General features: G+C 30.3%; 4 protein-coding genes across 4 annotated transcripts; 2 read left to right on the top strand and 2 right to left on the bottom strand.

Moving 5' to 3' along the window:
- The first annotated feature begins 363 nt into the window (after positions 1–363).
- On the top strand, positions 364–14362 carry Samdc (S-adenosylmethionine decarboxylase). The gene is made up of 6 exons (XM_076391362.1): positions 364–698; positions 6303–6389; positions 12744–12870; positions 13512–13614; positions 13703–13986; positions 14060–14362. Exons 1-6 carry the CDS (start codon positions 568–570, stop codon positions 14360–14362), a joined length of 1035 nt encoding a protein of 344 aa, XP_076247477.1. The 5' UTR covers positions 364–567.
- A 6-nt stretch (positions 14363–14368) lies between these two features.
- On the top strand, positions 14369–16742 carry LOC143187272 (uncharacterized). The gene has a single exon (XM_076391365.1). The coding sequence runs from the start codon at positions 14369–14371 to the stop codon at positions 15287–15289; it is 921 nt and encodes a 306-aa protein (XP_076247480.1). The 3' UTR covers positions 15290–16742.
- A 199-nt stretch (positions 16743–16941) lies between these two features.
- On the bottom strand, positions 16942–18507 carry LOC143187273 (uncharacterized). The gene is made up of 3 exons (XM_076391366.1): positions 18173–18507; positions 17674–18049; positions 16942–17591 (listed from the first exon to the last, which is right to left on the bottom strand). Exons 2-3 carry the CDS (start codon positions 18014–18016, stop codon positions 17419–17421), a joined length of 516 nt encoding a protein of 171 aa, XP_076247481.1. The 5' UTR covers positions 18017–18049; positions 18173–18507; the 3' UTR covers positions 16942–17418.
- A 128-nt stretch (positions 18508–18635) lies between these two features.
- Arpc2 (Actin-related protein 2/3 complex, subunit 2) lies at positions 18636–21274 on the bottom strand. Its single transcript, XM_076391363.1, has 7 exons — positions 20953–21274; positions 20459–20552; positions 20231–20330; positions 19941–20142; positions 19640–19860; positions 19324–19525; positions 18636–19248 (listed from the first exon to the last, which is right to left on the bottom strand). The coding sequence occupies exons 1-7, from the start codon at positions 21024–21026 to the stop codon at positions 19221–19223; spliced, it is 921 nt and encodes a 306-aa protein (XP_076247478.1). The 5' UTR covers positions 21027–21274; the 3' UTR covers positions 18636–19220.
- Positions 21275–22021: the final 747 nt, after the last annotated feature.

A 22021-nucleotide genomic window follows, 5' to 3' on the forward strand; every position in this document is an offset into this window, starting at 1 on the left:
CCCATTAAAAAAGATATCTCATATACTGTATTTTTTTGCACATTGAAATTACCCACAAAATCCATAAAGATCCTCAGTCCATTAATTATCAACAAAATAATCATTCAAAATTACCCACAATTTTCATTCTGGACAGTATTCATCGATGCCTAAGTTAAATTATTTTTATTTGAAATTCGAATAATTTAAATAATGCCAGTTTGGTTCGAAATGCGATAATATTTCAAATGCAATCGTTCGTTGAGCGCCTGCGCGTGAGCGAGCCTCGCGATTGGCCGAGGGGCAGCGCACGCATTCAGCGTAGATGCGGTAGTTAAAAAAGGACGTCACGCGTCATGGTGGGAGAAGGACAGAGAACACCCCATATTGCGCACGCGAGGGAGAGGGAGAAGGATGGAGAGCACCGCCGATATGATTGCCCGTTCGTTTGTTCTCAGTAGTAAAGCAAAGTTCAGTGCGAAAGATTGGTTTACCGTGCATTCGGAGCGAAACACAAACTCGAGAGCGGAATTCTCGCCTATCTTCACATACATCGCGATCCTGGACACGATCCCGTGCCTCTGAACGATGGCAACCACCAAAGACGACGGCACCGACAGTGTGCAATTCTTCGAAGGCGTGGAGAAACTCCTTGAAATTTGGTTCACGAGCAGCAGTAGCATAAACAGAAAGCAAGGCGATCTCAGGCAGATCCCTCAGTAAGTTGAAACACCGCACTATCCCCTAGAATCCCGCTCGAACGATCCCCTCTGCACCACTCGAACCATTATCCCATCATAGAAAATTCACTTTGCAACGTCCCCGCGCATCGTCCGCCTCCGCCAGAAATTTAACGAAAAAATCCCCCGACTTGCGACGATGTTTCAGCAGGAGCGTGGCCGCGGCGAAGGTTAACGCGACACAAAGTGTCGGAAACGTCGCGAATTCATCAATGACACGCGGCCCGATCGAAATAAATGCCTCGATGAAATAAAACCGGCTCGGCAGCCGTGACCGCCGGCGCCTCGCGATGTAACGTCGCGATGGTAATCGTTAGCGCACTTAACCCAACACTCGCCCACGAGAATCGCCACTCTCACGTGTCGCTTCGTTATTTTTTCTTTCTATTAAACTGTGGCGTGTTAATCCCGTGTTAGAAGGCTTCGACGACGATCTCGTGTGGCTTATCGAGCGTTGGGCAGAACGATCTTTGTCGGGGATTCGTATCGACGGTGCACCAGCTTCGAACAGGGATTCAATCGTAGAGGCAGCGTGTGTGTGTCGTGTTTTTTGGCGAAGATCGATGCGCCCACCTTCTCGTTCCAGTAATACCGATGGCTTAAAGTGAGGCTACGTGACTCTCGTATGGATATATGTCGCTTTATCTCCTTATTTAAATTGAATATAAATAGAAGCATTGAGGCGATCTGAGGTTTTGTAGAATCGCCTAGGGACTCGCCCGGAAGCGACTCATTCGTAAATATTGATTATCGAAGGTATAAACAATTTTTTGGGAGATTATGTGAGATGGTATTATATCTGTGGCTGGGAGGTCGAACGACCTGTGTCACGTTTTCGAGAAATTCGACTTGAGGCCTTAATTCAGCGATCTGGAATACAGAATTTGTGTTTCTGAAAGGAAGAAAAGGCGTCGAAAGAACTTATTTATTTGGAAATAACTGCTCAGGAAGACTAGTCCATACTGAAATTTAAACGTCAATATATCGAAAGTAAAAACATTGACCTAGGTAACTTTGCCTTAATAAATTCGTTGAAAATTGTTTTTTTCAATGAATATTAGGTACTAGGTTTACCTATAGTTACTTGAGATTAAAATTTGATATTTCTATTGGGTGACATTGGGTTTAAAAAGTAAAAACCTTCGTGTATACTAACTAGCATTGTTTATACATTAAACGGTCGTTGAACTGGGTGATTCATTTTAATAAATGAACTGTAAACTGTAAACTCGCGTTCATAGATGTTATGATATTGATAGCGGTTCAAGTTGGGAATACAATCGAGCCTCGACACCTCGAATCTCAAGGGAAAATCTAAAATCTTCGAGTTAGAGAGGTTTCGATTTATCAAAGTTCTCGAGTAGAGTGGTCTAACACACGAAAATTGGCCTTATAAAAGCTTCATGCGAGATTAACAATTTGTTGATTTTAAGGCTCAAAGAAAGAAAATTTCAGTTTCAACTTAGAAACTATTAGTGTCGTAGAGTTGAAAATTATGCGTTCGATTTACGACAAACTAGCTTGCATGGACATGCACGTGGTTAAAAGATGGAGAGGTAGAGACTCGGCAAGTGTCGTGTTTTCTAGCATTCATTTGACAAATTAGGGCACATACGTAGCTATAATTTCGATTTATGGAGGCAGCGATGATAAAAGTTTAACTGGTAGACGTAAACTTCGACTTTTAGAGGTCTGGCTACTTTAAATTTGAGTTATAGAGTTCAAAATTGTATCTATAGAGATTTTCGAGTTATCGAAGTTCGACTATACAACTTATGCTCGTATAGATCGAACACATATTTGGGGGAAACGTGATGGTAAAATAGATCGATCTGTTGGATTTTATTCTTTTTAGTTCCCTTAAATGTTAATTTATTCGAATTATTTTCTAACTTTGTATCTAACGTGTTATTGTTTACTCGGTAGTTTCGAGAAACGTGCAAGACAAGTCACCAAAAATAGATTCTTGAGATTCATCTAACAATAAACGTATGCATGTGTATATACTGTAATAATTGTCAACTATTGAAAAATTGTATTGCAATTATACTGAATTTGAATAGCACTGAGCTAAATATTGCAAATTAAAAATTGAATTTTTTGGTCGTTGAACCACGTGACCTGCTTGATGAGAATTGAAAACTTTTGTTCGTAATAATTTATTATAATAATTAAATTGTAATGATTTTTTTTATAATAATGTGTTGTAATCTTCAAAATAAACATGACTAGGGTTGACCATAACTATGCAAAAATCGTTGCAGTATTTATAACCTAAGTTTTTTCGTGAATATTTTAATCGAAAATATTATTTCGAGCGTTAAATAGAATTCTTTTATGCAAGAAATATGCTATTATTGATCAAACCATGTAGAAATGTCCTTAAATGAATTTTTAATAAAAAAATAATCAATCGTAAAATTAAATAATAATTCGTTGAACAGTAATGTGTTTCTAAAAGTTGAATCTTATCTTATCAGAAACCAATAGTAAACAAGTAAGAGTAATAAAACATTAATGACTTAATTATACATTATCTTGTTACATAAATATTTATTTGACTATTTTTTTTATTTATACAGGTTGAAAAAATGTGGTTATCGAAAAAGAAACAGCATATTTTGCTGTATAATATACTTGAAAGTACTATAATTCTCGCAAGAATAACATTTTATTCCATATAGTCCATTGCCAGATAAAGTGCGTTAACCTAAATCAAAAGTGCAATAAAACTTCGATACAATCGTTCTCTTAGGTAAGAATACAGTTTCTGTTGTATAATAAACGAATCTGAGTTATAAATCTTCGATTTACAACATTGTTGTTTGTCTTTCTTCTTTTCTTTTCTTAAATAAAAAAATATTTAATGATTATGTTTCGCTATTGCGTTTGCAATAAAATATTTTGCTTTTAATAATTTCATAGTAGTTAAATAATCGACAAAGTTTATACATTTTATGTATATTTTATAACACAGGTTTTAAACAATATCTGAAATTAATGTTTTCTCAGTTTTGTTTATTGACAAATAAATAAAACTTGTGTGCCTATTTCCTCTATTCGTTCTGATTTAATTATTTCATTGTACATAAGAAATAAATTGCAAGTTTTATGTTCAGCTTATACATATGTGACAATAATATTATATAAAAATGTTAAAACAGTATTAAGATTTAATTATGTATTTGAAATATTATTTATTAAAGTTTAGTATATAGCATTTGTATAAATTGCTATTAAAATGTGTATTTGAGATATTGTTTATTTAAGTAGCTGTTATTTCAGAAAATATTTTAATCGCAAAGCCTAATATGAATTAAAGTTCTGAAAATATTTATTTATTTACGATTATCTATTAACAGTAATGCTTCCATTTAACAAAAAGATTAAGAATGACAAAATTACCTAATTTTATATTTTGTCGAAGTTCGAATAATTAAAGTATCATAAAGAATAACTATTATTATTAAAATGATTGATTTACATCTGATAATAATCATTTACTAATTCCACTGCGGTTTTCATTGTAACTCGTAATTTTATACGTTTATTTGCAACTTTATCATGAATTGCATCATATTTAATCAAATGTGAGGATATCGCAATAAAACAAATTATTAATTTTTATAATCAGATAAATACAACAATCGTCGTAAAACATATTGATAAATTAGAAAAGTAAAGCTGTGAATTTTCACCTGGTTCTTCGTTTGAGTTTCATTTTATGTTCTTTGCGAATTTATTAATACATTATGAATAATGTGTATTTTAAGCGATATTTTCCATCTTATTAATAGTTTAGGAATAACGTACACGTTCGTTTTCATTTTACTCAACGTTTTATATCTTATGAAATATATAACTTTTTATTATTTCGTGATTGTCAGTTATTCTTTATTTATTTTTCAATTATTGAGCAATTTTAGTCAGTAGTATGATTTACTGTATTTACATTCTTTCGAAATGAATATAAATAGTTAGTACGTATTGTTTTATTATTAATATTCATTTGAAACTAATAGAATCCACACTGAAGGAGGTTTAACAATGTTTGAATTTTAATCAGGCACGAATGAAATATATACAAAAATTATCAGTTATCAATAACAAAAGGAATATTTTCCATTAAATATCAGTATAATTGATTGCAAAATCGATGTCTTGTTCGTCATGAAACAAAGAATCTTATTTTATGATTTCTTTATTATACGTACATATTTAGAAATGTACTTACAAAATATGTTGCAGAGTTCGTGAATCAGCGTTTCGTCGAACTTCTTATCTTCTTTGAAGCACATTTTCCTACTTCCCATTTTTAAATCGTGCCATTTTTCCACAATTTTTTTAAACTTCCATGATATGATAACGTTTTTCCTTATGTTAGAATATTAGATCGATTTCACGTGATTCCCCAGGCTGCTGATCTTGTTTGTACGATAAATTTTATATATTTTTTTTTTTTTTCACGCGCCTCATTAATAGCTGCCAAATAGTAGTTGCTAAATAGCACTGGATCTTAATTCATAGATAAATTGATAAAGCCTGCGATTAGTTATCTAGAGCCATTTCACAGACGTCATAAAAAACTATCGATGTCTCACGATATCGTTTGTCAGCTTCGCATTCCGAGTTCTATCGCACTTCTAAGAACAGTCGTTGAGAAATAACAGCTATTTTCTCTAGAATTAGTACTATTTTAGAAAATAATTTTAGTTTCTTTAACCTTTAAACGATATAAAGATAATTCTACATTATTTTTACGTAAAAATATTTATTTAATAAATCATTATTTAAATATTAAAAAATAAATGAATAAAAATAGAGAACTAAAATTAAAAAATTAAAGAATGTAGAATTATTTTTTCTTATTTTTTTAATTAAATTAAAAGTATATGAAATTGTAATTTAAAGATTACGTATGAACTTGAATTTTACAACGTTTTTTGATTATAATTATAATTAAACAGCTAAATTTTCTAGTAATTGTTTTCTTGTAACTCCTGACTTTTGGTATTCTTTAAGCTATTGGAATAAACTAGAACACAAGCAAAAAAGATGCAAGAATTGATATATAATTTAATAAACATTAACTGGTGAATTAATTGACTAATGATTGTCGATAAGCTCTTTGACTATCATTTCTTAGTTTTGTTTAATAATAATTTAACAAAACTTTATGTAATATACAAGATTTAAAAAAAATTGTTTAAAGCATGGAATGTAACTCATTGTTATAAGGCGAGAGGTAAAAAAAGGGTAAAATGAATAAGTTACACCAACAAATAGTATTTAAGATACGATCAATTGCACAGAAGTAATCGATAGTTGATACAGGGTATCTAGAAAGTTATTAACAAAGTATGAGCATTAATTTAAAACTATTCGCGCCAAATTTTACTTTTATTTTAAAATATTGAAAAAAATATGAGGATCGCTAAGTAGCTACTTAATATGCAAAGATGTATTTGGAACTTATGTTCTTATAGAGTGAACAAAAAAAAATCGATTTCTAAAGTTAAATATTTCCCATTATTTTTAACTAAATTGCAGTTTCATTGATAGCGACGTTTTTTTGCTTTTCAGACGAAAATGGCAATCTTTGCTGAAGATCGTTCGCTGCGAGATTATCAGCATCTGCCGCACAGAGCAAGTGGATGCTTACGTCCTCAGGTAATGCAATTCACACACCTTGTTTCGCTGTTTCAGTTGCATGCCTGCTGTTCCATTTGTTCTGCTCGTTAGTGATTCGTTACAAATTAATTCATTTCAATTATTATACTGGATCTTTGGGGTCAAGGTTACTTTAAGGTCGAATTAACTTCCTAAGATTACGTACTTCTATTGAAGGAAATAATTGGTTAACTGACTTTGACTTTGGCATAATTTGAACGTTGACTCATCAAAGTTCACTTTTTCATAGTTCCATAGTGACTGCTGTAACAGATACCAAAAGTTAATAAACACAAAGAATGATTAAAATACACTATCACCTGACACCAAAAAACAAGTAGTCTTCAGTATTATTAATTGGATTTTTTTTTATCCAGAAAAAAACAAAAAAATGTCGAAGATTTAGATTTCCTAAACATGTTTTTAAAAATAATTGACAAAGTATATATTACTAATTCTATGGCATAGTTTATTAAAATATAAATTCTATATTGATAAATCTACATCAAGCAGAACAAAAGATAATTCTCTTCAAGTTCGTGAAAGAGTAAAACAATATGGTACGTGAATGGTCTTTGGATATAAATTTAAGTAAAGTACCACGTAAATAAGTATTGCTCCTTTTTTACTTAGAATAACTATGAAACTCTGAAGTTGAAAACAAGTTATATAAACATAGGTCCTTTCCAAGATATAAACACTTTCTGTTTACAATGGGACACTTTAGGAATACTTAACACTTGAAGAAATTGCTGAATACGATTTCCTTCTGTAACGATACACAAACGTGGAACGAATATTGCCACTTAAGGATCGTTGTCTTTATACTGCGACTAAATTCTTTTTTCCAAGTAACATTTTGACTGAAACGTTTGATAGACTGGAATAAAATTTTAAAACAGTACTTATTTAAGCACTGAACCATAACAGATATGTTATAATTCGATTAATTTAATTTTTTGCTATATAAATCACTCATTTTACACTTTATTACAACTTATTTGAAAGGACAGGTCATATTATTTTTAAATAATAGATACAAGAGTTAAATTATAAGATTATAATCTATATAAGTTGAATAGCTTCTTTAAATGTTTAAGTACTGGGACATTTACCTTATAGTATTTTTCATCTCAACAACTTTTTTAGCTAGTTTCATACTTAATCGTTATCGAGTCGAAAACTTATTGCCAGGGTTTGTATCACATTCATAAATGATATTAAATGTCATCAATCAACAAGGCGATTAAAAAGTCATTTTTATATACCTTTTTCGAATCACGTTGCATTACTGCGAACTCTATCGGCGTAACGAAATATGTATTTGGTAACGGATAAGACAAAAATGTTTATGGGTTTCTAATTACTAAGTCGGTTTGCCTGACGAATTGTTCGGATAGTTTAAATAGTGATATCAGCACGTGATGTCGTAAACGATTATACATTGGCTGTAGCTACCCAGGGTATCAAGCGTACAGTGCCTTTATTTGCAGTTAGCAAATCGATTGCAATGTATTAACAATAGCTCATTACGAGTTTCATTATCTCGCCGTATGTTAACAGTGTTCTCTTATAAATGAAGTACATTGTTAAAAGATGTTATCAGACTCGGTATCTCTTCAATAACTTTTTTATTTAGTTAACGTCGAGTGTTCAACAGGTCTGCTTTTAAGTCATAAGCTTCTCTTACTTCAGTTTTTTTGGAAATTAAATATAGCATATTTGACAATTTAAATAAGAATTATAAATATCATTGTTTCAAAATCGTGTATTCAAGCTGAGTTTCATTCAGATACTAGATACGTATAAAGCTATTTCCTCAACGATTTCGATGATGTTGAAATACGTTGCCAAGGTCATCGTTAGATTGCGGCAGTTTATGCAAAGTAAAATTTTCGTAGCAATTTAATACAGAAAGAGACCTAAATTCAAAATACATATATATTTTCACCAATAAATTTAAAAAGGGGAAATTGCATTGAACCTTATATATCTATTACATATTTTTGGAGATTTATTTTATATTTCTGTCATATTTGAAAAAAACTGTGCAAAATGTTCATTTTTACACGTACTTAAAAATCATTGAAATTGGCGAGGAGGCAGCTTTTTCAGGACTTTATATTAATTTAGGATCTTCATGTTGTTTAATTACATAAAATTTCATTAGGTTCAAAATTAGTCAAATAGGTCAAATTTCATATAATAATAGACAAAAGAAAGTTTAAAATTGATCTTTGTACATATGAATATCAATATATTTTACTTTATACTGATCAGGTTTATGCATTCCAGGTATTCACATATAACATAAATATGAAACAGTTCTGTTTTGTAAAATTAGTGTCTTTCTTTATTCTGCTTAATTCATAAACCTTTTCCTCTGCCATTATACATTTATCAAATTTCACACGGAGAAATTGATAAGTGGTAAATTGTGGTAAATTGTTTTACTTCCACTCTTGGTAACGTCCCTGCATCAGGCATGTTTGGCCAAATTATCGACTGTCGTTGCCTTCAATGGTATTCAGTTACCAAATTACCGCGCATACTTGACATTATATAATTGTAGCGTTTCGGCAATATTTGGCGCTGTTAGTAGACAGCGATATGTATTGTTTAAATTACGATAGTCTAGTCGCGGGTTCTAGATTAAGATCTAGAGCCACTGAGTGAAGAGACGAAAAGGCTTCCGGCAGATATTTCTGTCTTCTGGTTCAACGCTTGATAATCGACCTCTGCTTGAATACAATAATAATGCATGGCATTCGCTTATTACAGAATCAAATTAACCAAATTACTTTACGCGAGATTTTATTTTTTTATTTTTATATAGTAATAACTCAAAAACAGTTGATAATTTTATACTAAAAGTTTTTAAAAAAAGGTAGTAGAGGAAGGTGTAGGAATATGAGCGCCAAATGAACTGGGCCTGATACTGTTTTAAGAATGATTTAAAATTGGAGATTCTATAAATGTTCAGGAATTTGCATATTTTGATAAGTTTGAAGCCAATAAATTTTTATAACAGGAGAAGGGATAGAAATATGAAATCCTTTTTTATTTTTCGACTCAGAGTTTCAGAATAGCTGCAAATAAAAAAATTTGATGGATAAGTTTAAGGAATTTTATATGAAATGTGTCATAAAAAAATAAATTTTACATTCTAAAAGTATTGGGATACTTGCTGTCTTTAATGAACTTCCATGTTAGAATATAAATTGTCAATATTGTCACTTTGTTCATAAACTCCATTGCAACTATACATTTAATGTATTATAAGTTTCATAATATTTAATATCTAGTAATTGATAAAGGTGTTAGTGTCACGTACAGCTTGGTGTCTCGTATTTCTACCCTATCTCATATTCCTGTCTCTTCTCCTATTGTACAAAAAATCTGAAAAATTTAATTTAATTCTCATTTTGTGTTTCGTTAATCTATATTTCAAAATAAACGAATAATTTTCAATTTTTTGAGATTTGTTGACTCACAATATTTTTATCATTAGTGACATGTGTACGTGTTTTAAGATAATGCAAGAAATATTTATTAATTTATAAGATATAATTGAGGGAAATGTATTACGTATAATTAAATACACTTTAGCTAATTTTGTGTCGAAGTATGTTTTCAATGTTTATCTTACATTTAGTATGGTACTCAATCCATCGATCGAACAAGATAAAGAACAAAAAGTGGTTGCTTTTTTGCAATAAAACATTTGCGAAACCACGAGGTTTGTGCATGTGGCATACAAATGATCACAGTCATTCATGAATCACTTTTATCTTCTTTCCTCGCTAGATTATTTAATAACAAGTCAGATTTTATTATTCCCTACTGTTTTATACGATATATTTAACGTTAGTAACATTTTTTTATTTTTTAATTATAGTAGAGGTTGAAGAAAATTATAATCCTTTGAAATATTAAATAAAGAATTTATCTGAATACAAAATATACAAATTTCCTTCTACGGTATATCTGTCACTAACAATTAAATTTAAAATTGAAGTTAATATTAATTGGATAATTGTTTAACAATATAAATACGAATTTCTACGAAACTAATCAGGCGTTTGTTTTTATCACAACAAAATAAACATTTTTTTGCTTCAAACTTTTTAAATCAGTTGTCTTTAAACGAATATTTTGAATTTTTCAATAGATTTTTAATTCACTACCATTTGGTTAGTATAAAAATACAGAATAATATCAACATATTCTGGAATAACAGCATGAATTATTGTACAACGCTGCGGAACGATGGCAAATTTATCGGCAATGTTCATTATCGTGCAGTACCTCCTAAAGGGTTCATCAGAAGTTATTATTTATAGAAGATATTTATTTATTATTAGCATGTTATCTTTTGCGTTGTATTTATCCTAGAAGATTCTATAGAGTAAATTTTATAAAAATATAAACTGTTACAAAGGATACTATTGCGGATTCCAGTGTAGCAATAATTTCAAAGAAACATTTTAGTGATAGTTATACAATTTAAAAAGTGTTTGTTTCGTTCAATGACCTTTACAATCTTGTTGTGTATCTTATTGTAAAAATATATACTTTCTTACAAAGAAATTTTAGTTAGGAATAAAAATTACAAAACGTCAAGAATATTATACATGAAATAGTATGATGTGACTTTTTATTTTACGTATATTTGAATTATTTGTCAGTTACGTATGTTTTGAACAAATAAGATACTAATTTCATTTATATATATGTAACTATGAGAGAGTAAATTTTTATGCAATTTCATATTTTTATAAACACAGTTAAAGAAATCTAAATCAAAATTCGCTTCGTCTTTCAAATACTGTAATCTGCACTCTATTTAAGGAGTTAGACAAGGCGGAGGTGAATAGAAACGAGAAAGAAAGAATAAATAATTAAAGGGATAGTGATAAAAAAAATGCAAAGGAAGAAGTAAAAAAATATTCGTTAAGGAAGAACTGGCATTAGATTTGAATTGATAATTTGCACTAATTTTTCTAGTAATTTTTTATACATTTCAAATTTCCATAAGTGCATAAAAATCTGCAGTCTACTGGTGACTAATCAAGTGAGTAGAGTATGAAGGAAAGTACAAGTTCAAGAACAACCTCCGCGAGGCTTTAAGATAATTTATACGTTTTTGACGCGTGCAGAGTATACTATCGCTGACGAATTGACCGAAGAATTCTCAGAGTCGACAGATTACATAACAACTTTAATTTGTGCATCTTGATTGCCATGTACAGTCAAACGAAATACTGGATCCACGTTGAGGAACGATTGAGTAAAAATTAGAAGGTGCACAGAATTTGCAATATTTTATTATTTGCAATTCCGTATTTGGTTACAGTTTTAAAGAATGGGATCTAAATAAAATTTTGTTTCATCTTCCAAATACTATCATTTGCACTTTATTTTTCATCTCTTCTATATTTTTGAATTTTATATGCATTCTATAATTATTTCAAATTCATTAAAAAAAATATCCAGCTAATCTTTCTCCGTACAGTTATATTAAATAAAATTAAATTTTGATCGTCATTTTTCTTAGAATGAAAAGAAAAAAAACGCTTGTATTGGTCCCATGCGATAAGGGAGAAATATTTACCAATTTAGATTACGAGAATTAGAGTTAATGAAAATTTTCCAAAAAGATAAATTCCTCTATTTTTATCTTTACATGATTAGGGAAAGAGGAATTAACGAATTACTGATAAATAAATTTATTTTTAGTAAGTCTACAGTTAAGAAGAGAAAAGTCATTTGTTCATCTGTATTTACATTTTATCAACTTCAATCGGTATCATAATTGTACTGCTTTATCTGTTTCCCTCTTATCGTCACGTTTGGACTAATAAAGCATGTGATTTACTTATCAGAGGCACGCATGTATGTACTGAGAAAATCTAGGGTCAATGTCTATTCAAAATGTCAACGGGAACCGACAAGAATTTGTAGAATATTCTAGGAAAAATTTCAATATGTATCGGCATTGTTTTAACTTCAACGTTTTATGTCAAAAAATTGCAAATACTTATACAGCAGGATAAGAAACAATTGCTCATTAACAAAGAAACAGTTTTGGCCCTGAATATTATAGAGTTACAAATTTTTTTGTATAAAAAAGAATGCAATCACTTGATTTTTATTGAGCTTTAACAAAAGTTATAGTTGAGTTAAATCACCATTTTATTAAAAAAGAAGAATAAATTTACAACTAATTATGATCAGAGCTAAAAGTACACATTAGCTACTATGCAATTATAATAAAGCTGGATTACAGTTTCATACAAAATATTGGTTTGTAAATAGCATTGTCTTACATAAAACTCATTTTCTATGTTACAGTGAAAGCAGTATGTTCCTATCAAAACGTAGGCTGATTTTGAAGACATGTGGTACAACTACACCTCTTCAGTGCTTGGAGCCACTTTTGGAACTTGTTAAAGAATACACTGGCTTTGAAGAAGTGGAGGTATATATTTTTTGTTGTTGTCTACAATTAAAAGTGGCACATTTTGCGATGAAAGTATACTTAATGTTTACTTAGTATCAATTCTATTTTGTGAAATAAACTGTTTGTAAAATTAAGTTGCTTATGAAATTCTTTTGTCTAGAAATGATTAACAAACTTATTAGAAAACTGTTTTCTTTTAAATTACTAGTAAATTATTCAGTAATAGTTATTATCTTATCATATCTTAAGCATAATAGAATATAAATATACCCTAATATTAGTTTCATAACTCTTGTTCATAAAAATGATCATTCACTACTAGCCAATTGAAGTTGAAAGTACTTAGCTATATAACTTGACCTAGTGCATGGATAAGTGATGTGTCTATATATAGGAAACCTCTAGTATACAGGATACATCTCTACCTCTTGGTTTATTGATCTCTCTTACCTATGATACCTACTGTACATGAAATACATTTATCTAAAATCATTCCTAAATCCTTGTTTCATATTCCCATGTATGTAAATACTTGATTTATTTTTATTTCAATATTACACATAATTATGCAATGTTATTGGGCCAAGATAAAACTCAAAAAACGAAAATAGAGGAACTAAACAGGGACTTATGTTTCATACAATTTCCGATTGTTTCAGAATGTATTCTATTCACGAAAAAACTATAAGAAGCCAGAATTACAGATATCTCCACATCAAGCATTTGAAGAAGAAGTTGCTTTGCTTGATACATTCTTCCCTGGTAACTATATTTTCTCATATTTGTACTTTTCAGTTACATTTATTCAGATTTCACAAAAGGAAATTTAATTTCTGTTATTCTGTTTTAGATGGAGAAGCCTATTGTTTGGGTTCTGTTGATACAGATTGTTGGTATTTGTATACCCTGAATAGAAAAAAGTCTGTAGATGAACCCCCAGTACCAGATCAAACTTTGGAAATTCTTATGACTCACTTAGACCCTGAAGTGATGGCTATCTTTACCAGAGATGTGTGTTCTTCGGCGGATGAGGCAACACAAAAGTCAGGAATTGATAAACTTATTCCGAACATGATTATAGACGATTTCTTGTTTGAGCCTTGTGGATATTCAATGAATGGAGTCTCTAAAAATGTAAGTATGTTTTGTAAAAAAAGTAAATTCTGCTCTAAATACGTTAATAATAACTAATATATCTGTTTTATAGGGAAATTACATGACTATTCACATCACACCAGAGCCAGAGTTTTCTTACGTGTCCTTCGAGAGTAACATTCCAGAAGCATCCTACGAGGAGATAATACGACGCGTTCTGAACACTTTCAAGCCCCAGAAATTTGTTGTAACAATCTTCGCTAACAAAGAATCTATAGCCGCAACTTGTCCCCGCGATTTGGAGCAAACCGATTATCTGAAATGTTCTGGCGACTGGTTGCGTACAGACGTCCAATATTGTCGTTTCAAGAACTACGATTTGACCTGTGCATTTTACTCAAGATTCCCAAGCTGAGGGTTCATGGACGCTTCATTCGGTCCCAACCAAGTGGGATCAAATGAAGCGCTTACCTCCTCCCTTTCTTACGCTTCCCCTTCCCTTCCCATATCTCCAAATAATGAAACGACAAAACATAATCAATCCATAAAACGTATATCGAAATCTGCAACTGCTTACAAAAACTATGATCTTGTATCTACGCAACATATAAACTATGATAATGAAACAAAATCTAACGAGTGCACTATACAAAACTCTGTAAATCCACAAGGAGAAACTGTGTCGAACGTAACAACGCCTATAAATTCTGTTACATCCACACCTCGGTCCACGAATCCTGACATGTTTGTAAAAAATACGTGTTTAAATACAGACAGTAATGATTGTCGCTCTATACAGAATCATATGGATATTACTCGAGACATTAATTCCTACTCCGTACGATCTTTATCATCGCCGCAATTAACGATTAAGCCTCTCACACGGTCGAAAGTTTACAGGAAGGCATCCCTGAAATCGATGAACTTATCCAATTCTGTGCTAGATAACTCCACGATGAATCATTTTAACAATACTAACTCGATATTGAACACTCGTATAATTAATATTTCTAACTCTTTCATCACCTCCACAGATAAGAAAGTACCTCTTTCATGTCCCCCTGAAGCGACTCAGAGGAAAGATTCGGACGATACGAAGAATAAATGGAACATGGGGGAGGTACACATTACTTGCAATCCACTGTCGACACCGTACCCGTATTCCACGCCTCATCGTAGCATTATGAGCGAAACTGTAACAGAGCCGCTAGACGATGAGCCGAAAAGTCGCAGTTGCGGAAATTTTTTACCAATCTTATCTCTGATCCCTCAGACGGTCATCAGCTTTCAGTATTTAAGTCCAAAAATGAAATTCTCATGGTGGAGGAATAAGATCTCGTGAAGGTACGCTTAAGTGGCCATTTAGCGGGATTTGCTGCTAGTGGTCTTTTAGCGCAATTCAATGCTATTTGGTCGAACTCTATGAAAACCTCTTACCTCGTAGTGAGTTCTGAGCCTTCATCAGTTAGAGGTATCCTCTCATCGTTACACTTGTATGTCAATCAGTCTATACCCTTTATTATTATAAATAGGATCGTACAGAGAGAACGCATGCAGGTAGTTTCTAAATGAAGTATAAGTAGTTCCTTCACTCTGTGACAACATTTTGCACAATGTACAACGACTTTAAAACCTTTCAGAATAATGTCTATATTGTACATTATCAATTCTGTCTGATCCTCTAGTCCACGAAGTTTTTTCCTAAACTTTGGTATTTTATGGATAGCAACGAGTACCTTTCCCTCCATACGGAGAGTTGTCTAACAATTTTGTCTACTTGTAGCAATAATCCTAGGTATTCGTTATAGTTCAATCAAAAACAAAGCTACAGTATGGATCGGAGGAAACATTAATTGTAATCCAATTGAATTTATGCTTCTTCTGCTGGATATGTATTTATTTACAAATGTGTACAATCATGAGCAAAAAAGGAATTATTTGGACATAATTTTCTCATCTTTAAAGTATTCGAATAAGCTACTGCATAGTCTCTTTGATTTCTTATTCAAAACATTGATCCATACAAGCTTTCGAAGATATTAGACTGTTTAATGCATACATCAAAACTTAATCACAATATTCTGTGTGAATAACTGCTCTATGTGATATTATTAAAAATATGAAAAATAATACACCAGTTGGTGTTGTACAATGTTACGAATTTAGATGAATCCTTTATAAACCTCTTGTCAACTTCCTTATTAACTTGAGTTAGAGATTCAGTTTGTGAAACGAAAGAATCATTATGGTAGTTAAGGTACTACTATTAGTTGAAATCATTCCTATATGTGTGCGTGTAATATGTTACGTATGAAAGGTGTATATGACAAATCATGTTTTTTCTAAAATTTTTATTTCTCTGTGAGAAATAATATTGTTTAATATAGTTTATACCTACGATAACGAAAATCCATATTGCTAAAAAAAAAGCAAAAAAGATTAAAATTTTATTAAGTTTATCTTCTTGAGTTTCCAAATTTTTTAGGAGTATTAACTTTTGTTATCTTTTTTTTCTTATCACCAAAATATTCTCTTTGTAAAAGCCACGTTGTGAACTTACATTTGATTCAGTTTTGCAATTATACTATTCGTTTTATATTCGTGGAGTAATAAATATTTTGTACAGATATTTGTATTCCATTGTGTTTTATTTCATATTTCCAAAAATTTGTTTCAAATTTACATGGATAAGCAGTTTTATATCTATCATAGGTATACAGTAAACCATATATTTTACTTTTTTGCTAAAACAAAAAAACGAGGAGGAAAAAAGAGGGACAGTTAAAAGCATAGAGAGAAAGAGACAATAAGAAATGTAAATTCTCTAAAGATTTTATTTCTTGTAATGTTTAATCTTCGTATTATAAGAATGGTTAAGAATTCATTATTTAAAAATGAATATATCAGTAGTTTTTACATAATAAAGTTTATACTGTGATTTCTTCTTGTCACGAACAAGTTTCATTTCACATTGTATATAATTTGTAAAAATTTATTTTATTTTATGATGGCAGATAATCCACGCCTTTAACAATACTAACAATTTAATAATATAAATGAATAAACGTAATGCGGTAGGTAATGTACATTATAGTCTCATTAAGTGCTTTCTAAAATATATTCTCCTTTGCTGTAGATTATTGTTGCATGTAAAATAACTTAATTTCTGTATTATACTCATAAAATAAAGATTATATTTAGTCAATTAATATTGTCTAGATTCTACTCATTTTGTTGAATGTGTTATGTTTCTCAAATTTGATTGTACTAACTAACTAATTAATTTGATGAAGAATTTTCATCAAGAAACAATAATCATGTTTTACGTTCATTATTAGACTGTGGATATTTATGAAAATTCAAATTTTTGTACGTACTATCAGAGTATAAAATAAAAACTTGTTTTTACCTTCAAATATTATTCGCAAACTTCAATTTTCTATAAATGCATAAAGATCTGCAGTCTATCTATTATATTATATTATCAGCTTGACTAGTTTCCTGTTTTGTAAAATGAATATGTCTAAACATTGCATTGAACCTTGATCGTAGTCCATGCTGCATACACTTACGAGTTGTTTCCTGATGTTCTTTCTGTCCTTCGAGTGATTCCATGTCAAACTTATTTTGGATCTTGTCTAATGCTAACAATAAAAACAAAAATATATGTATTTAGGATTAACTGAAACAAAAATGTAAAATATATGATACAAGTGATTTCTCTACCTTTTTTTAAGTCCATGTCGTCCATTTCTATGTTACTGATTTTAGATAGCTCATGCCTAAAACTGTTTGTTATCTTTTTCCTAATATAATTAGCCTCTATTTCTTGCTTGGTTCTTGGCACTCTGAACCGGATGCAACAACAAAGTCCAATGAGTATACTAAGCAAAATTGAAAGAATTATACCGGCTAGTTGCCAAACACGAAATCCTGGCAGTGCTTCATCCTCCAACCATTCTTCAACACCTCCCTCAACACAGTCACCTGGACCTATAGCTACCTCATTAGGCGAGCAGGGTGAAAAAGATGATGAGGATAAAATTGATGCAATAGTAGGTTCATCCATTTCTTTCGTAGCGTAACAACTGAAAATTCTTAGCTAAAATTCATTGATAAATTACTATGCAATTATTTGTAAAAATTATATGAATTTTACTTCAAAATTAAAAGTAATAAATAATAAACTTCACTTAGAATTTATTTTACACTAGTTAATACTTACGTAGTAAAAATATAAGAAAGTGTACAGTAAAGATAAAGGTTTCAAATTCGTTTCATTTAATTAGAAAAGTAATGATTACAAGATTTAGGATGTATGTAACATTCTATGTGAAAGAACACTTGTGACTGAACTTCTAAAAGAGCATGTAATATGCTCTGTGTTACTACTAAACAAAAGGGTGTGGTTATTAATGAATGTGTCTGACACTCCCTAGTTTCCACCTTAATCTCGTTTTCCAACCCTTGTATCTAATCATTACTTATAAATCAATAAATTTAATCTTGATAACTGCTAGAAAAAAATTGTTTAATTAACATAAACAAAGGTTTTACAATTAGTTTGCCTATTCATATAGAATTCATATTTTTATTATCTTACAATAATTATACGTTAATAAGAGAGTGTTGACAAGAAAAATAATTTATCAAAGAAGACAATACTATGTTAAACATACAAATGATACAGTAGTATATTATTTTATAAAATCCACGCATTTTTAAATGCATCAAACAATTTTTCGTTGTACGTGGATATCAGTAAAAAATAATTATTTAACATGAAATATGTTAAAAAAATAGAATATGCAGTTTTACATATTTCGATTAATAAAAATTAATATTAATGTTACTAACATCACTTTTTACATACAGAAACTGTGAAACAGAAAATACTTCCTAACTGTATTCACAGACTATACTCCTTGATTTCTTTTCGAAGACTATGTATCCTTATAGCATTATTTTAAGAACTTTAATATAAAATGATTTTTTTAATCATGCGCTTTTTTGCTGCACACATAACATTTTAGATGTGTCTACAGCAATATAGATTTTTCTAGAGAACATTGTATCGTTCAAAGATAATGAGCGATAAGACTCAAAAATTGAAAGCTCTTGACTCATTAATTTTATGAGTTAGAATCTTCTTTTACAAAGAATATTCTTTGCCAGAAGATTGAAGAACTTCCAGCAGATCTATAAGATAAATGAGACTGTTATCATTTATCCTTTATTGAAACAATGTTAGGAATGTAACTTTTTGTTTACGCTCATTCCTTCCTGATAAATGTTCGACCCCTGTAAAATATATTACTTCTAAATTTATTGCACTAATTGACTATATTAATAGTATTTTAGTAAAAAAAAACTTACGTTATAGTTTTCTTTTCAGTGTTTTTAGACTGAGATCTTGCACGATTTAATACTTTTAGGAAATCCGTCGTTTTGGTACGCATTCTTGAGTGAATATAAACTTTACTACACTTGATATGATAGTGTAAATAATTTCTAAACATGTGTATTAAATCAATGGTGTTATCACGTGCTTCTCTGTTTGTGTGACGTGGAAACAGTACTATACGAGAAAATAAACACACAAATATAAAATGTCTAATAGAAATATAAAAAAAAAGAGGACAAATCATACATTTTTTTCTTCAAAGCTAGACAAAATGTAACTAATATTTACCAAATGTAATGTATCCAATACAGTCTCCAACTGCTGCTTCAGAGTCCTGTAACTCAAGTGGCGGTTCACGATGGTTAAATAAAACTTGTGGAGCTGTATGACTTGCACGTCTACCTTCCTTTAATTCTTGTAAAAATAATTTTCCAATAACCATATCGTCTTCATCTTTAAATATTGTGCTAAATACTACTGTCACCCTATCACTTTTGGCTTCAACATACCTTAATACAAACAGGGTGTACATTAACAAATTTTCTACTTGTATTGTATAAAGTTGCTCAAAATGAAAATATATTCTTACATCGTTTCCTCATCTCTGTACTGAATAACTGCCCTCTTCTGCAATTGTGTGCCTGGTGAATCATAATATTCTTCTTGAAAATCAAAATATTTTTCAAAAACACTGGCAAAACAATGTCTTTTTAGAAGTGCAACTTTCTTAACCAGTGTTTCCCAATCTTCTGGCAAATTTTCCAGATCTATCAATACAGAAATGTTGTAACCTGAAAAAATATGTTCCCAATTAAATACATAGAATAAAATATTTTATTCAGTTATAGTATCTAAATATTTAACAATATAAAATATTACCATCTTCTGGTACTATGAGATACTGTCCATATTCACGTTTTAGCAACTCATCAGCCCCGTGTTCTTGTAATTGCTTATAAAATTTGAGTAAAATACTTATCTGTAAAAAAGTCAATGTAATATTATGAACACAATCTTAATTAACAGACTGCAGATGTTAGAAATATCAAAATTATTCAACCCAGATTAAAAGTATGACCATTAATTCTGACATTCTTACATACTTACTCTAATCTTTGACTTGTCACCACGTAAATTAGAAATATGAAATAAAACTCCATCGAAATCTGCTATAACAACATCCGTAGATTCTGGTTTGTGACTGCAAAAAAAATATTCCTTAATTCTTGAAGTTTATAATAAAAAATGTGTAATTTAATAACATTATGCCACTCTAACATATATTTTAATTACACATTTACTGTATACATCATTTATCATTTTTTAATTACGTTTAATATTAAAACAATTTTATTAGAATGTTCAAAATCAAATACTGTAAAAGCTGCATTTAAAAATAAAAATGACAGAAATATAAGTAATGCTGACTTCGAAACGAATAGTCGTTTGGTACGTAAATGTTACAAAAGATTTGGTTATTTTTCCTTGTGATAAATACTGATAACATTAAAACGGACACCGCCCTTGCTCGCAATAGTTGACTCGACTTTGCAAACCTGTTATACACTCAGTTTTAAAAAACAAGGAAACATTTAACTTACCCCGATAAAGCATTTTTTATTTTGTTAGTTAATGTCTCTTCTAATATCCTATTATGTATCTCTAACAAAATCATTATTATATCTTCTATTAATTAATTACAATATTATAACACAGTAATTACTATCTGCCGAGTAGTTTAACCATACACGGCTCTGATTAATTTCTAATCTTTTCTCTTGAATCAAGTGATTGCAGATTCAACACAGCCAAGTCACTCAACTGCACGTTATGTTACACCGATACCAATAGCATAGGTGATTTATTGGTCGATGCGAGTTACGATATTATTCTTCACCGATTACGTTTACGAACACTCACGCATTTATTTCTGCACGAAAAATGTTCATTTGCTACATGAAAATTATTATCGATTAATTATTTCGAAGTATAACGACAAAAAAATTAGCTTTTTAAAAACTATCTAGATGTAACTAAATTACTAGTTTTGTAATGATAGAAGCTTATTGGAGTACTGCTTCTATTACCACGTAAATGTGCACTATAGATTTAAAATGCTATACGTAAATTTAGAACATTTAATAGTCATTTTATATCATTGTTAGTGTTTAAGTCTGTATTTTCTTCTACTAAAGGTTAAGTCTGAAATGTGATTCGTTTATTATTTGTATTTGAGAAACTCATTAATTTGCTTCTTCGGAAATTTGATTAAATAGAAGTGAGACAGGAATTATTTTATTTTCATAATTACATTTATTATTTTTCTTTACATGTAGTACTATAAGTATTTTAGAATTGTTAGAATATTTGGTAAATTGTTACTAAATTCGGGGACTCCTTAGGAATAGCGTTCAGGTCTTTTAAGAGATATCTCTGCCACTTTTTTATCAAACAGTAAATTAAGTAGGTAGGTAGAGAAGGAAAAATATTCAAGAAACAGTAGAAAGCGCGGGAATATTTAAAGCGTAATATGGATCATTTATTATGAAAATGGTATAAGTGCATTTTTTTAAAACTAAAATTACTAATTTTTTTAACATTAAATTATACGTTTGATTAATTTTTCCAAAAATAACGATCATTTAACGACACGGCTAATTAACAATCCAT

The sequence above is a fragment of the Calliopsis andreniformis genome, unplaced genomic scaffold, assembly GCF_051401765.1.
Source record: "Calliopsis andreniformis isolate RMS-2024a unplaced genomic scaffold, iyCalAndr_principal scaffold0022, whole genome shotgun sequence".
NCBI classification, from domain to species: Eukaryota; Metazoa; Arthropoda; class Insecta; order Hymenoptera; family Andrenidae; genus Calliopsis; species Calliopsis andreniformis.

What these genes read in the sequence shown, in the direction of transcription:
- Samdc (XM_076391362.1), top strand. Translation starts at nt 568, where the DNA reads ATGGCAACCACCAAAGACGACGGCACCGACAGTGTGCAATTCTTCGAA. An exon ending in GTGGATGCTTACGTCCTCAG is followed by an intron (nt 6,390 to 12,743) that starts GTAATGCAATTC and finishes TCTATGTTACAG; the next exon opens with TGAAAGCAGTATGTTCCTAT. An exon ending in TGAATGGAGTCTCTAAAAAT is followed by an intron (nt 13,987 to 14,059) that starts GTAAGTATGTTT and finishes TCTGTTTTATAG; the next exon opens with GGAAATTACATGACTATTCA.
- LOC143187272 (XM_076391365.1), top strand. Translation starts at nt 14,369, where the DNA reads ATGGACGCTTCATTCGGTCCCAACCAAGTGGGATCAAATGAAGCGCTT.
- LOC143187273 (XM_076391366.1), bottom strand. Translation starts at nt 18,016, where the DNA reads ATGGATGAACCTACTATTGCATCAATTTTATCCTCATCATCTTTTTCA. An exon ending in CGACATGGACTTAAAAAAAG is followed by an intron (nt 17,592 to 17,673) that starts GTAGAGAAATCA and finishes TTTTATTGTTAG; the next exon opens with CATTAGACAAGATCCAAAAT.
- Arpc2 (XM_076391363.1), bottom strand. Translation starts at nt 21,026, where the DNA reads ATGATTTTGTTAGAGATACATAATAGGATATTAGAAGAGACATTAACT. An exon ending in TCTCATAGTACCAGAAGATG is followed by an intron (nt 20,143 to 20,230) that starts GTAATATTTTAT and finishes ATATTTTTTCAG; the next exon opens with GTTACAACATTTCTGTATTG. An exon ending in TACAGAGATGAGGAAACGAT is followed by an intron (nt 19,861 to 19,940) that starts GTAAGAATATAT and finishes GTTTGTATTAAG; the next exon opens with GTATGTTGAAGCCAAAAGTG.